Genomic DNA, 15,674 nt, shown 5'->3' on the forward strand with positions numbered 1-15,674 from the left:
GAAAAGAAGAAAAGACCAAGAAAATTCTTTCCCGTGATTCATTTAAAAGCAAATTCATGTTCCCAAACTAAGTTTTCAATTTTACTTTGGGGTGTAATATTTTGCCTCGGGTTTTACACGGGTTATCCAGCGCAGATCAAATTTGATAACTGTAGAGTGACTCATATAAATCTATACACAGAATGACCCCACAGAACAAGAATTATGGACAAGCACTCTTGGAGAACAAAATGAAAAATAACTCCAGGCTTCACTACAAATCAGACTGCCCATTCAAAGCCTCATGATGCATCCGGCTAGTGTTTGCCCTCATAAAACCAGATAGACTAGATACACAATTCCATATATTGTGTTATTTTCAGATGTAATGTCATTTTCATTCACTGACAGTATATTATTTCATCACCATATTCAGCACTACCTCTTCTGGCCAGATGTCTTTTTGTATTTCTGTTTGGGGTGACTCTGCAGCTCCTGGGTTCTGGCTGTGGACCTGAGAGTGGACTTTCTTTCCAGTATTTCCACTCTGCAAAAAAAGGACATTCACGTATGACCTCTCATTGAGGTCACAGAGAGCAGATGTTGTGTTGCTGTAAAGCCCCTTGAGGCAAATTTGTAATTTGTGATGTTGGGCTATACAAATAAAATTGACTTTACTTCAATTAAATATTTCCATCATCCCATTCAATCTTGCATGTCAGTTGCCAATCTCACAAGGTGAACAACACAGTAAAACCAATAACGTAGGATAGTACAATATTCGACATAGTCATTTTACTTGGTGGTGCTGTTCAGTTGCATCTGTGTTAACATAACACATTTGGTGAGACAATAGGGAGGAAAGCAACAATACATTCAGATCAAATGTGTAATATAAAAGCGAAATATGCCTCTTTAATGTACATGCTGTTGGTTAAAACGTACATTCCTTGGGTTAATCCTGTTACCGCTTACAGATCATAGCATTGACAGTTATGGGGATGAAGGCAAAAGGAAAATAGCCATCATAGCTACACATGTGGAACGATGAACGGGACCAAATAGCATATGAAGGCAAGGAGTTTTCTGTATTGTCCAAAATTCATATAAATATTTCCAATTTTAGCATAAGAAACAGGATAACCATTTATCAGCTAGGATTTCCCCATGTTCACCATTAAAACACAATTAAAGAGGGGCGTCCGGGTAGCGTCGCGGTCTATTCCGTTGCCTAGCAACACGGGGATCTCCGGTTCGAATCCCCGTGTTACCTCTGGTCGCGCGTCCCTACAGACACAATTGGCCCTATCTGCAGGTGGGATGTGGGTGTGTCCTGGTCGCTGCACAAGCGCCTCCTCCGGTCGGTTGGCGCGCCTGTTCAGGGGGGAGGGGGAATAGCGCGATCCTCCCACGCGCTACGGCCCCCTGGCGAAACTCCTCCGTCAGGTGAAAAGAAGCGGCTGGTGACTCCACACGTAGCGGAGGAGACGTAGTAGTCTGCAGCCCTCCCCGGATCAGCAGAGAGGGTGGAGCAGTGGCCGGGACGGCTCGGAAGAGTGGGGTAATTGGCCAAGAACAATTGAGGCGGAAACAAAAGAAGGGGGGGTACAATTAATGAAAGAGAAACCTAACTTCTGCATACAATTTTCTTTATGTGAACCTAATGATAACGTGATCTGAAATTAATGTGACTTGCGTGATAATTCCTTACTTTTGAGTAACAGGTCTGACAATGTGGGGAACACTAAAAAGATGTTAGATCTTTAGTTTGGAAAACTTCTTGAGCACTAAATATGGATACGCATAAATATTCATGTGAAAATAGTCACTGTAGCTGCTCACATCAAAATCTGAATCAGTTTTGATTGCCAATTTATCTTTCGCATACCAGGAATCGGACTTGACTGGGTTACTCGGATAAAACTTCATGTTTTCCTCATACAAGATGGGTTTTTTTTTACAATTAAGTACTTTGCTGTGATTGTAGTGTCATAAATTCTGTGCTCAAAGAACAGTTTTATAAATTTGCCTCAAGTCACTATGACACGTAACATGGTAAACGATGTTAGAAGTTTTGATTTATTCATTGGACACTTGGAGGAAAAAGAGCACATATAGTTGTGGGAAAGAAAACTGTAAGGCTTGCTATTGCGATGATAACAGATAGTATTACAGATATGGACCTGGATGGAGTGAGTGACTAATTTCAATTAGTCTTTTCCAGAGTGTAAAATCTGCCACTGTAGGGGCTTCACAGTGGCTGTGGTGCATGCTGTGCACTTGTCACATTGTGGGTTTAAATCCGACAGTTGTTGGTTTCAGTCTTTCCGTTTCATTGTTGTTTACTCTTTTTATGATGTGCTTACACAACAGACATGTTGTGCAAGTATGTAAAAAAAGGGGGAAAAAAATCCAACACAAGACATCTCCATTTCCCATGAGTCAAATCCCCCAACATCTTGTTCATGATGTGATTTGAGTCAGAAGGTGGGACACTAACACAAAGACTTTCTTTTCCGTTTATGTGAAACAGGCTGTATTAACATTGTGCAAGTCAAGATCTCAACAAAATAAAAAAAATAAAAAAATCTCCTTGAATCAGAAGCTTGTGTCATTTGCAGTTGTGAGCTTCATCATTTTCTACATCTGATAGTGCTGTCATATGTGTTTTCTCCTGGGAAGAAAACACAAGGTAAAGACATTACCGGAGTGAGACAGTGTGACAGATTGTGAGCTAATCAATGATTTTCCTTAATCTGGTCAATGATATTCTTATTTACATGTCTGAAATTACTATCCAGGCATTGTATCACACGTCTGACTCCAGTAAAGTCAATGATTACGCCTTTTTCTCCTTTACTCTGCCGTCATACTCTACCGACCACCATAAAGATGGATCTTTGCAAATGAGATAGTCTCATCATAGTCCTTATGGCCCTTCTCATAGACGACAAAGATGTATTTTCTATCTTCGGCGAAATCGCTATCCAATGATGTCATGCAGGAATAGCCGCTTGGCCCTGCCCATAGCTGGACAGCATTGTTCTCCCAAGATGTGCCATTAGTCAGAGACCAACGTAGAGTCAAGTTGATTCCTAGGGTGCAGGTAAAGGGGTGGGGATTAGATAAGGACAACAATGTTTATGCAACAAATCAACAGAGGTTTGTCAGAACCCAATATCACACGCCTGATTCCCCAATTCAAATTTAACTTGGATATAAGGGATTTAAGATGATGAATAACAAAGCTTCATAGCAGAGGAGATTATATTGTACCTCCCCACCCAGCACTGCATGCACACACGCACACACAAAATCAAAAAACTGTCTTAACTGTGTTGAGCATTTGCTGGATTGACGAAGTAGAGCACTCCCTCTTTCTGCAAAGTAGCAGCTGCTACTGCAGGGTCCACCAACGTGTAGTCAAAGAAGAGCTCTTCCATGGGCAGGGACTCTCCCCCGTCAAGGCTGCGGACCACCATGCGACACTGGCAATGGTAGTTGTTCTGGTTCCGCACGTTGATGAGAATACTGCCATCCATCATCTCAACAGGCTGGAAATTAGATTGATGATTAGATTTGATTGCATGACATTTAAGAATTTAATGAACCTTATGGGGAAATTTACTCATTGCAGTAGCAGATAATAGGACAGAGTGAGTGGTGTGGGGGGGGGCTTTATATATGGAAATGTTAATAGAACAAGGCAAACATATATTACAACTAGCACAATATCTTTGAATGTATATGCAGAAGAAAGATTATCATAATGTACAAAATGACAGCAGATGTGCAGGCTGTACAAAACAGCAGAACCAACATCACAAGACAAGTTAAGAAAAATGTGTGAAGAGTACACTGATGAAATCATGGTATACATATACACAAGGAGAAGCATTAACAATGCTGTAGTAAACTAAAAAAAAAGTTAAAAAATGTATAAGAGCATGAGACATTCCCAAGAACAAGACTTGGGTGTGATTTTCCTCTTACATGGTGATTTCCCATGATATCCCGAGGTAATTTGTGTGAAAGGCTGTGAAGGTGCTGTTAGCCATGTAATGTGCTTACACTGACCTGTCAGGAAAAGGTGTGAGACACGGGGCCTGGTTTGCAGTACGTTTAATGAATGACACCAAGCATACCTGACACTCATCAGGGTTGAAGTCTTGTGGTTTCTTCTTCTGGTTGTAAGGGATACTTTTCAGTGCTGCACCATTGTACCAGTTTTTTCCATGGTCATCACTCAGGATGCAGAAAACTCCATTCCCCTCCAATGTTCCATGCCCACACACCACCAGCCTCCCCTTTGCCGGGTTGTAGCGCTTCTGTAAGGCAAAGACATGGAGAAATGTAGACTTAGCACACAATCCCCCAAAACACAATACATAGGTGCATTTATTAGAACCATGAAGACAGCTGTAGCCTTATTACTCAATCCACCAAAACACATAAACTATATTTATTAGAATGTAGAACTCTATCAAATGACATCAATCCAAGTAAGGGTCTAAGAACATATAGCAAAGATCACTTCAGTAGTCATTGGCTATCACTGAAGATACTGGGCGAATAAAATTTAGTCATCTAAATTCAGAATAGAGTTGTAGAACACAGAAATATAGAAATTTACCATATCCATAAAAAATGACAGAATTCTTAAAATTGTTGACAAAATCCTTAGTGGCAACGGGAAAGGGGACAATCCCCTATTTTTAGCGGGTTTTCCCGCTTAAGAAAAAGAAGAAAAAATATCTGCAGGGGCATCCAGCTGGCATAGCAGTCTATTCTGTTGCCTACCACCATGGGGATCTCCTACTTGGTTGGGCGTCCCTCCAGACAACTGGCTGTGTTTGTGGGTGGGAAGCCGAACGTGGGTATGTGTCTTGGTTGCTGCACTAGCTCTGCCTCTGGTCAGTCAGGGTGCCTGTTCGGGGGGGAGGGTGAACTGGGGGGAATAGAGTGATCCTCCCGCGCGCTACGTCCTCCTGGTGAAACTCCTCACTGTCAGGTGAAAAGAGGCGGCTGGCAACTCCACATGTATCAGAGGAGGCATGTGGTAGTCTGTAGCCCTCTCCAGATTGGCAGAGGTGCAGCGACCAGGATGGCTAGGAGGAGTGGGGTAGTAGGCAAGTACGATTAGGGAGACAACGGGGGAAAAATCCATCCATCATCCAAACCGCTTATCCTGCTGTTAGGGTCGTGGGGATGCTGGAGCCTATCCCAGCAGTCATTGGGCGGCAGGCAGGGAGACACCCTGGACAGGCCACCAGGCCATCACAGGGCTGACTCACTTCTTGTCAAAAATATTATTTAGGGGCTTTCATCTTTTTCAGCTGTACTTGTGGTTTGGCTTTTTACAAGTTGTAAAGTAACTCAGCAGCTTCTGTTTGCATCTAAGGGCTAACATGGATTCCTGCTTCCATACAAAAATCTTGGGTTTGGTAAATGTCCATTCTTTCCCTGTGTCATAGCGTATTCAAGTGTCAAACACGATGCTTATATTTGTTGTTTGTTTTTCTGCATACCACAGAAAGAAATCTTGCATAATGCAATTGGCAGAGAAACTAATTTTATCTGTCAATTTTATTTTTATTTAATTTAATTTTAATATATTTTGCCAGGTATGTTGTTTTGCTGAATATAAATTTTCTGCGATGTACATATAGTTATATACATTTTATCTTAATACAAATGGGTTCAGGGAATGTTATTATGTAAAATTTTTATATTAAGTAGCGAAATTTAACACTGTTGTAAACAATACAATCAAGTTTTATTTTGGTTGAACCAAGTATTTCTACTGTTATTACTGTGTTTATTATGTATATAGTATCAGCAGTAGAACCCCTTGGTCACACGATGGTGACAGAGTTGGGCTGGAGTTGAGCTGACAATATATGACCACAACATCTATATGTTCATTTTGATTTTGCCAGAACTGAGTTGTGTCAAAAATAAATGGGCCTGCAGCAGCTACCCTGAATTCAGATGACTGGTGACGTTTCTACACGGTATAGCCAAGAAAAAGGGGTAACATTTGGAAAAAAAAAATCCACTTATATGCGTTAATTTTGGTGGGAAAAGGGTATATGATGTAAGCATAGCAGAATAAAAACAGCTGCAGCTAATAAAATGAATAATGGCTCAGTTTGACCGTGTTTGGATAAAAAAAAAGTAAGAAAGACCATGAAACAGATTTCTAAAAACAAAAAAACTTACTTACTTTTGAAAAAAATAACAGCTAAAATGGCTTTAACAACAGAATGTGAACACACTGACTGTACAACATATTGTAGTGACTGTGGCAGGCAGTCACTCCGACTGTCAGTGGCTCTGTGCTGGGGGAGTGCGGTGGCTCATGGCACTGTTAATGTTCGGGTTGAATTGTTGTAATTTATGAGTTTGGATGATGTGTTCATGTTGTGATTATTGTTGTTTGTTTGGGGGTTCGACTCAGACTGGGTAGACGACCATTTTACTGACTGACTTTACGACCTCAGATCAGATGGAACACCCTGCTGAATATTACTAAGCGGAGGAAAAGAAACTAACCAGGATTCCCCCAGTAGCAGTGGTCAAATAGGAATGAAACCAGGCGATGCCAACAGTGGCAGCCGTCTAGGCAGCCAATGAGGAGAGGTGGTCCCCATTTACCACACAGCAATTAATGCACACAGTCTCCCGCTACTGTCGATTGCCCCCTGGAGGCCCGGAGGAACAGTGCTCTAGGGGTCGTGCAATGTGTGGGGGACAAGAGGTGCGAATAAGAGATCTCCAGCTCTCCATTCTTCCACGCCGCCTCGCTACAATATGTTATCTTTGCAATTTGGCTTCATTGTAAGTAAAACCAAGCTAATTTTAGCACAAATGATTTTATAAAACCTTATGCTGAACATGGACATTAACTCAGAAGTAGTACAACTCGCCAACTAGAATCAAAACTATGACCTTTATCATTCTCCAGCCTGGATAAGATGGTAATTTTTCATTTTAGAAGATCAAGGAAGAATACATACTGTATACAGAACTCTATATCATTAATGAATTTGGTTGTGCTTTATTGGTCTGTTTGTGTGCCAGGGCTCACACATACCCACTGAAGTGGGAATCTTATTGCATAAGATTGTGAATGTATAGCGTACCGGGTAATATACAGCTAGGTGTTTGAGAGACACTAAATGAATTTCTTTTAACAGGACAGTGCATACTGTTCCCCTCCACACCACCACCACTGCACAAAAGCCCTTAGCTCCTGCCATTTTTTTTTTTTGGTCTTTGTTTTGTTTCTCTGCCTTGTATGCTATACATCTTTCATTAATTGCAGTATTTTCTGTTTGTCATACTTTACATTGGTTCTCTACCAGAAAATGGTGGGTTGCTCCCTCTGGGTTAGGGATGAGTTGTTGCCTCAAATGAAGGCGTTCAAGTATCTCAGGGTCTTGTTCACGAGTGAGGGTAGGATGGAGCAGGAAATTGACAGGTGGCTTGGTGCAGCATCAGTAGTAATGCGGACGTTGTACTGGACCGTTGTGGTGAGGAGGGAGCTGAGCTGGAAGACAAAGCTCTCAATTTATCAGTCAATCTTTCCAATCCTCACCTATGGTAATGAGCTTTGGGTAGTGACTGAAAGGGTGAGATTATGGATACAAGCGGCTGAAATAAGTTTCCTCCGTAGGGTGTCTGGGCTCAGCCTTAGAGATAGGGTGAGGAGCTCGGACATTCGGAGGGAGCTCAGAGTAGAGCTGTTGCTCCTTCGCGTTGAAAGGAGCCAGTGGAGGTGGTTTGGGCATCTGATTAGGATGCCTCCTGGGTGCCTTCCTTTGGATGTTTTCCAGGCATGTCCAACTGGGAGGAGACCCCGGGGTAGACCCAGAACTCGATGGAGGTACTACATGTCCAATCTGGCCTGGGAACACCTTGGGATCCCCCAGGAGGAGCTGGAGGGGGTGCTGGGGAGAGGGACATCTGGAGTGCCCTACTAAGCTTGCTGCCACCGCGACCCGACCCCGGGGAAGCAGCTGATGATGAGATGAGATACTTTACATTTTGAGTAGTAAAATAAGTAAATAAATAATCCAACCTGGATGCCAAAGCCTGGCCCAGGGGCAAAGCTCTTTACTCCAAGCTGGACAGAGAGGTTCTTAGGGGTGCTCCAGCTGAGGCCATCATCCTTGCTTTCCACCATCATGGTACTTGATGTAGAGCACTGGTAGAGGTGGAAACACATGGAGTAGACCAGTATGACTGAGCCCGTCTCCTCATCCACTACCACCGAGCCAAGGTTCAGGCCATCCGCTTTTGATCCGTCATCTATAATAAAGGAAGTGGGGGACCAGGTCGCTCCTAGGAAGAAGGTAAGGGGAAAAGCAGATTAAAAAAAACGTTATGAGAGTGGTTGTCACATAGGATTTGAATTTATTTTTGCTCCATTGTTTTCTTAGTTAATTAATACAGTTACAGGCTGTATTATCATTATTTTATACATGGCACTTTTCCCAAACACTTTTAAAATGCTTTGCAGAAACATTATAAGGGAGAAAAACAGGAAAATTCAAATGAGAATAAAAAGAACAATTCAAAACAGACATGATACAAGAGTGAATAAAAAGATTATAACCTAAATGAATGCTTCCTGATAAAAGCACGTTTTGAGAAGTGACTGAAAACAGGGCACTGAGTTTGCTGGCTTGATATCCTCAAGTTTTTGAATGTCTTGTTCAACGACATAGTTTCTTTATGTTGAGGAGCCCACCAAGACAAATTCCTTGCATGTGCAAACTTACTTTACTGTCATCAAACTTGACCTTTAACTTTATGTTGTTTGAAAGTTTCACAATCTTCACGATGATGCTGTCTGGGCAGTTTTAATCTTACTGGCACTTCCTTGTTAAATTGTCTCTAGATGTTGTATTTGCAACCACTGTAGATGTTAGACACGGGACAAGATAATTACATTGTCATACAGTAAAATGGCAATTTCCCCTTTGAGAGGAAAACACAGACTTTGATATCATCTGTAGTTAACCTCTGGTAGACTGTCACATGGTGCCAACGAAGCAATGCTAAATTGTCTATTAACTTCTTATGGCAAGAAGAAGACAAAGAAATCAGCCTAAATTTGGATCTTTGGATTCTAATCTAGTTTTCATGGGGAAAATATCTCACCATAGACACACTGATTTTATTACTTGAGGACAGCATACAACATACCATCCAATACATCTGCATTATTACAAGGAAATGGATACTTTGTGGCAGGATGAGGAAAAACATGGGAGACGAAGGCGAGTTTGATGTTTATTCCTCAACTCCAAAAACCAAACTGCAGCAGGAACAACCCTGCACCAGCGAGCCCGGGAACGTAAACCACGCCCCCAGCCCACATCCCTGCTGGGCGAGAGGCACAGTCCCCAGTGTCCGCCACAACTTCCTCTTTATTTAAGTGTGTGCCTTTTTGTCTGAATGTTTGAGCATGAACCTACAAGCGGACTGCAGTTGTTTCATGCACGTCTGTCTGAGGATTGCCATACCTTTGTCTATAGATCGTCGCATTGCGATGAACTTTGCTCCAGTGTCACAAGCAGAGCTCTTCCTGGCCTCAGCAAAGGCGAGCAGGTTTCCTTTAGGGGTAAAGGTGAGCAGGGGAACCCGGTAAGTGCTCACCTCCCCTGCAGCTCCACTCACCCACAGCAGTAGCTCTTCATACAATAGAGGATCAATCTGGACAAGGGGGGAGAGGGATAAACAGAGAAGGAGGGAGTTAATTACAAAACAATAGATAGACTCAGTGGATCAATAACAGAAAACAAGTAGGCTGCCATTTACGATTAGGGGGTAAAACAGCTTTAACCTTGCAAAAGTATGTATTTGCTTCTATATAAGGAAAGCTTAATCCACTGGGAAAGAGAAATGACAGCGACACGTGACAGTAACAACTGATGATGATGTTCCATAACAAGCCAAGTGGTTGGTGCTGGTTGTGAAACCAAACACCAACATAACGCTGAGACAGCAAACAAATAAAACAAAACAAAACGTTAAAGCTGAAAACAAGACCTCCGCCATTTCAAAATCAGTCAAACTATATTTACATAGTACATTCTGTACATTAAAATACAATGCATTTTGCTTTACAGTAGATGAAAGTGAACAGATAAAACAACAGCAATGACAAAAGAAGAAAATACATCGTGTGTAAAGCATCATCTACTCATTTGAGTCAAATAATTCAAAAAGACCATATCTACTGAAATGTATTACAAAGAAACAATAACAAGCGAAGTCGTAAAACGGCTAAAGATGAACAACTTTATTCAGGCTACCTGGCCATTGTAGGTGCACACATCGGGAAGCAGTAACACGAGCTGCAGAAGCAACGTAAAGGTAATTCTATGAAGCCGGCGTCTCATTCCCAAATATGATCCGCTTCGCTCAGCCATGCTGTTTCGTGGAGTTTAAATAGATCCCACATCGAACATGTTCCGACAAATTTAGGACGGGATGAGCCGGTTGTTTTTTTCTTTCAACAAAACCGGATATGCATGTTTTCGAAGGACATCCTCTTCAGACATAGGCAACATTTTGAGTCATATGACTAAGGTGGACAGCCACATGACTCATACGTCAGCAGAAAACAAACAATGGAGAATGGCAACGACAATAATGTTGAAATGCATATCCATCTCTTGGATATTATACGTACAATTTTGTCCAAGTTCAACTATCTGAGATCGTTCGTTGCTAATGGGTGCAGCCCCCTCGTCCTTCCATGGGAACAACATTGTATTTAGAGATTGTTAATCTCAGTTATGGGTTGTTTCTGTTTCAGTTTAATCAATTTAGTTTCGACTCATGTCATTCTATTTCAACATTATCTTATATTTTCATTACTCTTCTTAAGTAACGTTTGAATTCTTTTGTACGAAATGTGCCATAAATAAATTTTGATTGATGGACTGATTTCCACAATATAAAATATACTGCCGTTAGCCTGGTTACGAATTGTTTTAATTCAAGCATTTCTCACTATTGCAGCGAATTCGGGGGGGCAGTCCGGGACCGTCGCCACAGCCGGGACGCGAACTCGTATCTTCCACTACGCAAGCGACAACGTTAACCGGTCGACTAAAGGGTCCGACCTGTTAGTCAAGGACCAACGTGTCTACTTATCCACGCACGTTACACTATCCCCCCCCCCTTCGAGAAGCGCGTCCGCGCGCATTCCACTTCTGACACCAATGTAGCGAATTCGGGGGACAACGCAACCACATGAACTGTCGCAGCCGGGAAGCGAACCCGTATCGCCCGCACCGCAGGAGACATCGCTAACCGCTCGACTACAGGGTCAGGCCCGCCAGCTAGCGGCCAGCATGTCTTCTTATCCATGCACGTTACACTACCCCCCCTCCTTCGGGAAGCGCGTCCCCGCGCTTAAGCATATCAGCTCCTTCACGCCTCAGGGCGCATACGCTTCCGATGGCCTTACGGTCGCCCCATCCCACTTCTGACACCAATGTAGCGAATTCGGGGGACAACACAACCACAGGAACTGCCGTGGCCGGGAAGCGAACCTGTATCGCCCGCACCGCAGAAGACATCGCTAACCGCTCGACTAAAGGTTCAGACCCACGAGCCAGCGGCCTGCGTGTCTTCTTATTCATGCACGTTACACTATATTCCCGATACAATATGTGTAACCGGTTATTTTCTTGCCCGGTGCGGGATTCGATACGATATACTGCACCACAAGGCGACATCACTAACCGCTCGGCTAAAGGGTCAGACCCGTTAGCTAGAGACTAACGTGTCTTATTAGTAGTTTACAGTCGTCACCCTCCCCGGAAGCGCGCCCTCGCGCTTTGTCATTCCGCGCTCCAGAGAGACTTCTGAGGATCTGCACACTTCCGGATCCCACCGCTGCCACCAATATAACCGGTTATTTTTTTGCCCGGTGCGGGATTCGCACGGGGTGTACTGCACCACAAGGCGACATTACTAACCGCTCGGCTAAAGGGTCAGACTCGTTGGCTAGGGGCTAACGTGTCTTATTAGTAGTTTACATATGTATAAAAAGAAAGAATAGAAAAATGGCTATCTCTCTCCGTTCTATCACATCATAACAGATTTCAAATTATATATATATATAATATCAGTTCTGTTGTATTCTATATCCAAATTGAATTGTGTATAGCAGGGACTTTAAAAACATTTCACTCTTTATTTGTTAGAGCACTGGTTCATCTAGTCTTTTCTTTCTCCAGCAGTGTGTGTAGATATGCTGGAGACAGTGAGCCCCCTACTGGAGCTTCCAGTGCAACGCATAAACGCAACGCTGCTCTCATCTCCACGAGGATAAAAGCTGTAACTGCATTGTTATCGATTTAAAAACAGTAACAGCACCCTTCTTTTCATTGCACAGGGTGCACAAAGGCATGCAGGAAATTTAAATTTATTCATGCTTATAGCTGCGTATGTGCTCGGTTTTGACCTCACGAAAATGTCTGCCTACGCTTTTAACTAACCACTTCCGGTTCCTTATGCGAGGACCGTCGATATGAGCGCCTCGCTTCCGAGTGTGCCTCCTTTTCGGCAGCGGCTACTTCCTCGCCAACATGCCAGTGAGTACGCGAGCTACTGTAAAATACTATTTTCGTAATATATTTGAGTTGTGTGAAAGGCACCAAACTGCTCAAAATGTACATAAGAAATTTGCGATTCAGTTGCTGTGTGTGAAGGACTCGTCGGTCCAGTTGTTGTCCCAGTATTTTACACACAATGTTCCCAGTTAGAGCGCCATGAGACTGCGCCGCGATGCAAGATGGCTGCGTACACAGCGCAAACATGAAGACAGCTAAATAGAAAATTAAGTGTGCAACTGTGTCTTACTAGTTACGACCCACAGCAGTGACACCGTTTCTCCTTCCTCACTTGTGTCGATCATTTTGTTTGTTCCTCTGTATTTTAAAATTAACACCTCGGAGCAACCAGAAGAAGAGACCGCGTAGCCCAATCAAATAGATGTAGGCCGAACGAGAGTATAGGTAGGGACTCAAGATATAAATGATTAAATCTTATCGGAGGCTGACGCTTATTTCAGCTTGTGAGTTATGCATCGAAATGTCCATGACTGAAATCCCGATTCTAGCGGTTGCGTCGAAAGAAAAAAATGCGTATTCCACGCATTTCGACCCATGCGTGATCCCAATCCGTGATTTCCTTAACTGGGTTATTGAGCATACATAAAGACAATCATTGATAATGGTTTTGTTTTTGTTTATCAGCTCGCAAAAGACTTGCTGCACCCATCCCCTGAGGAGGAGAAGAGGAGGCACAAGAAGAAGCGTCTCGTTCAGAGTCCCAACTCTTATTTCATGGACGTGAAATGTCCAGGTAGCTGCAAATTCAGCATACCACCTTAAGCTGAGAGTTGGTGTTGAAAGTACCTAAACTAGACAGTCATCGTGTCACGTCCTAATGGTTTTTTAAATTTATTCCTCTGTCCATCTTTTCAGGATGCTACAAGATTACGACCGTGTTCAGCCATGCCCAGACAGTCGTACTGTGTGTGGGCTGCTCAACAGTCCTCTGTCAGCCCACTGGAGGCAAAGCACGTCTCACAGAGGGTCAGTATAATCCTGTAGTTGGTAGTAGTCTCTCTGGGCCTATAAGTGATGTTTTCCATGCTTCTCCAAAGTAGTTCTTTTCTCAGTTTTGTACTGAAGGAAAGTAGTTTGTGCTTATTTTCCTTGCCTGTGTTTAGAGTTGTAAATGCCAGTGGCCTTTCCAAACAAGTACCTTAATTTTTTTTAATAAAAATGTTAAGTCATCAAAACTACTCAGAAATCCTATTTTTGAAATTAAAACCAATCTTAAAATTAATTTTACTTCCTCAAATTTAATAACTATAATGTCAAATACTTTGTGTAGGTGTTGTGTAGGTGGTTATTATCTGGTACCCAGTCATGGTTCTCTGTGTATTGAAGCAGGCATTCCTTCACGTGCCAAACTTTGGAGGGAAAAAAAAGCATATGGAGACATAATTCTCAAGTCATAGATAGGCATTGTACTTAATTCCAGTTTAAATATGGCTATAGTAATGATTATACTGATTTTATATTATGAAAGTGATCTAAGAGAAAAAAATGACTTATTTAAAATCCTCCGCTAATCAATAATATTTGTTTGGTATATCATTGACTGCACTGTCAAGTGACTGGACTACCCCTATCATGGTCTTCCAATCTCATTCCAGTGCCAGATAGACCTCAGTTTGCAGAAGGGTGGGGTTAGATGAATGATTTCCCCCTTTCGAAGGCTGAGAACAACCATTTCCAGTCAGGCCACACTGCTGCCATAGAACAGTCGCATGTTTGACTCCTGTCTTGAAGCAAATTTTGGCTAGTTGAGACTTTAAACCATTCAAAGCCACAATGTTGCAAATGGAGGTGGTATGCATAAGGTTTCGGTTAGCTTGGCTTGCACAGAGGGGCATCTGGGTAGCGTAGCGGTCTAGTCCGTTGCCTACCAACACGGGGATTACCGGTTCAAATCCCCGTGTTACCTCCGGCTTGGTCGGGCATCCCTACAGAGAGCTGTGTCTGCGGGTGGGAAGCTGGATGTGGGTATGTGTCTTGGTTGCTGCATTAACGCCTCCTCTGGTCAGTTGGGGCGCCTGTTCAGGGGGGAGGGGGAACTGGGGGGAATAGCATGATCATCCCATGTGCAGTGTCCCCCTGGCAAAACTCCTCACTGTCAAGTGAAAAGCAGCTGGCGACTCCACATGTATCGGAGGACGCATGAGGCAGTCTGCAGCCCTCCCTGGCTCGGCAGAGGGGGTGGAGCAGTGACCAGGACGGCTTGGAAGAGTGGGGTAATTAGCTGGATACAATTGGGGGAAAAAGGGAAATTTAAAAAAACAAAACAAAAACTTAGCTTGCATGATAAATAAGCAGAAAGTGGTGGTGGTATGAGGCCGAGATGTATTGACATTATCACTCCTGACTGAACATTGTCCAGCGTTGACCCTTTTTAATCGCCAGCATCTAAAACAACAGTGTTATGCAATGCCTGCAGTATTTCTCCTCTGCCCAGTAAGTCCCCCTTTTGTTGTGTGTTCTGACTCTTTCATTGTCCTCTTCTTTCAGGGTGCTCATTCAGGAGAAAGCAGCACTAGCTGTTTTTTTTTCCTTCCTGGGGACAAATGGAAGAGGAGGGGTTGGAATGGTTGATACCAGCGTCTTCTGTCCCGACATGGCAGCCACTGTTTCACCCAGCATCCAGACGATTGATCCGAAAAAAGACCCAATAACTGACTGGACAGCACATGAATTTTGCTGCTTTTCGTTTGACATCAGTTGTTGCTGTAAACAGCCTTCCAACCCTGTCTCTTGTAATAAAATATTGTTTTAGCTAAAGGAATGGTGTTGGGAATTCCTTCTTCTGTGCCTTGCTCAAGTCACTTGTAGAAATCACATTCACTGCTATTCAGCCAAAGCAAGCAAGTTCTCTATGACTCCAAATTGAGTCTTACTGTCTTCATTATAGCTACTGTTGCTGCCATAGAGCTGAAATGTAGATTTTTTTCTCGTTGCTGTACTAATGGACCTCAAAATGACAACAAAGGACAATTACTTATTTAAAAATGTAATATTACTACAGGTTCAGGGGAAATGCAGTGTTGACAGTTTAGCAGT

The 15,674-nt window shown here is 42.9% G+C and overlaps 2 protein-coding genes and 1 non-coding gene across 3 annotated transcripts; 2 read left to right on the top strand and 1 right to left on the bottom strand.

Annotated features, from left to right (window-relative positions):
* Nucleotides 1–867: 867 nt before the first annotated feature.
* Nucleotides 868–10,528, bottom strand: neu1 (neuraminidase 1). The gene is made up of 6 exons (XM_056298464.1): nucleotides 10,305–10,528; nucleotides 9,513–9,702; nucleotides 8,063–8,325; nucleotides 4,125–4,307; nucleotides 3,314–3,533; nucleotides 868–3,074 (listed from the first exon to the last, which is right to left on the bottom strand). The coding sequence occupies exons 1-6, from the start codon at nucleotides 10,419–10,421 to the stop codon at nucleotides 2,854–2,856; spliced, it is 1,194 nt and encodes a 397-aa protein (XP_056154439.1). The 5' UTR covers nucleotides 10,422–10,528; the 3' UTR covers nucleotides 868–2,853.
* Nucleotides 10,529–12,552: 2,024 nt separating this feature from the next.
* Nucleotides 12,553–15,395, top strand: LOC130128516 (40S ribosomal protein S27). The gene is made up of 4 exons (XM_056298121.1): nucleotides 12,553–12,599; nucleotides 13,263–13,371; nucleotides 13,494–13,604; nucleotides 15,126–15,395. Exons 1-4 carry the CDS (start codon nucleotides 12,594–12,596, stop codon nucleotides 15,152–15,154), a joined length of 255 nt encoding a protein of 84 aa, XP_056154096.1. The 5' UTR covers nucleotides 12,553–12,593; the 3' UTR covers nucleotides 15,155–15,395.
* Nucleotides 14,179–14,308, top strand: LOC130129443 (small nucleolar RNA SNORA35). The gene has a single exon (XR_008812048.1). It is a non-coding gene; the product is annotated as a small nucleolar RNA SNORA35 (small nucleolar RNA).
* Nucleotides 15,396–15,674: the final 279 nt, after the last annotated feature.

The sequence above is a fragment of the Lampris incognitus genome, chromosome 18 (genome assembly GCF_029633865.1).
Source record: "Lampris incognitus isolate fLamInc1 chromosome 18, fLamInc1.hap2, whole genome shotgun sequence".
NCBI lineage: Eukaryota > Metazoa > Chordata > Actinopteri > Lampriformes > Lampridae > Lampris > Lampris incognitus.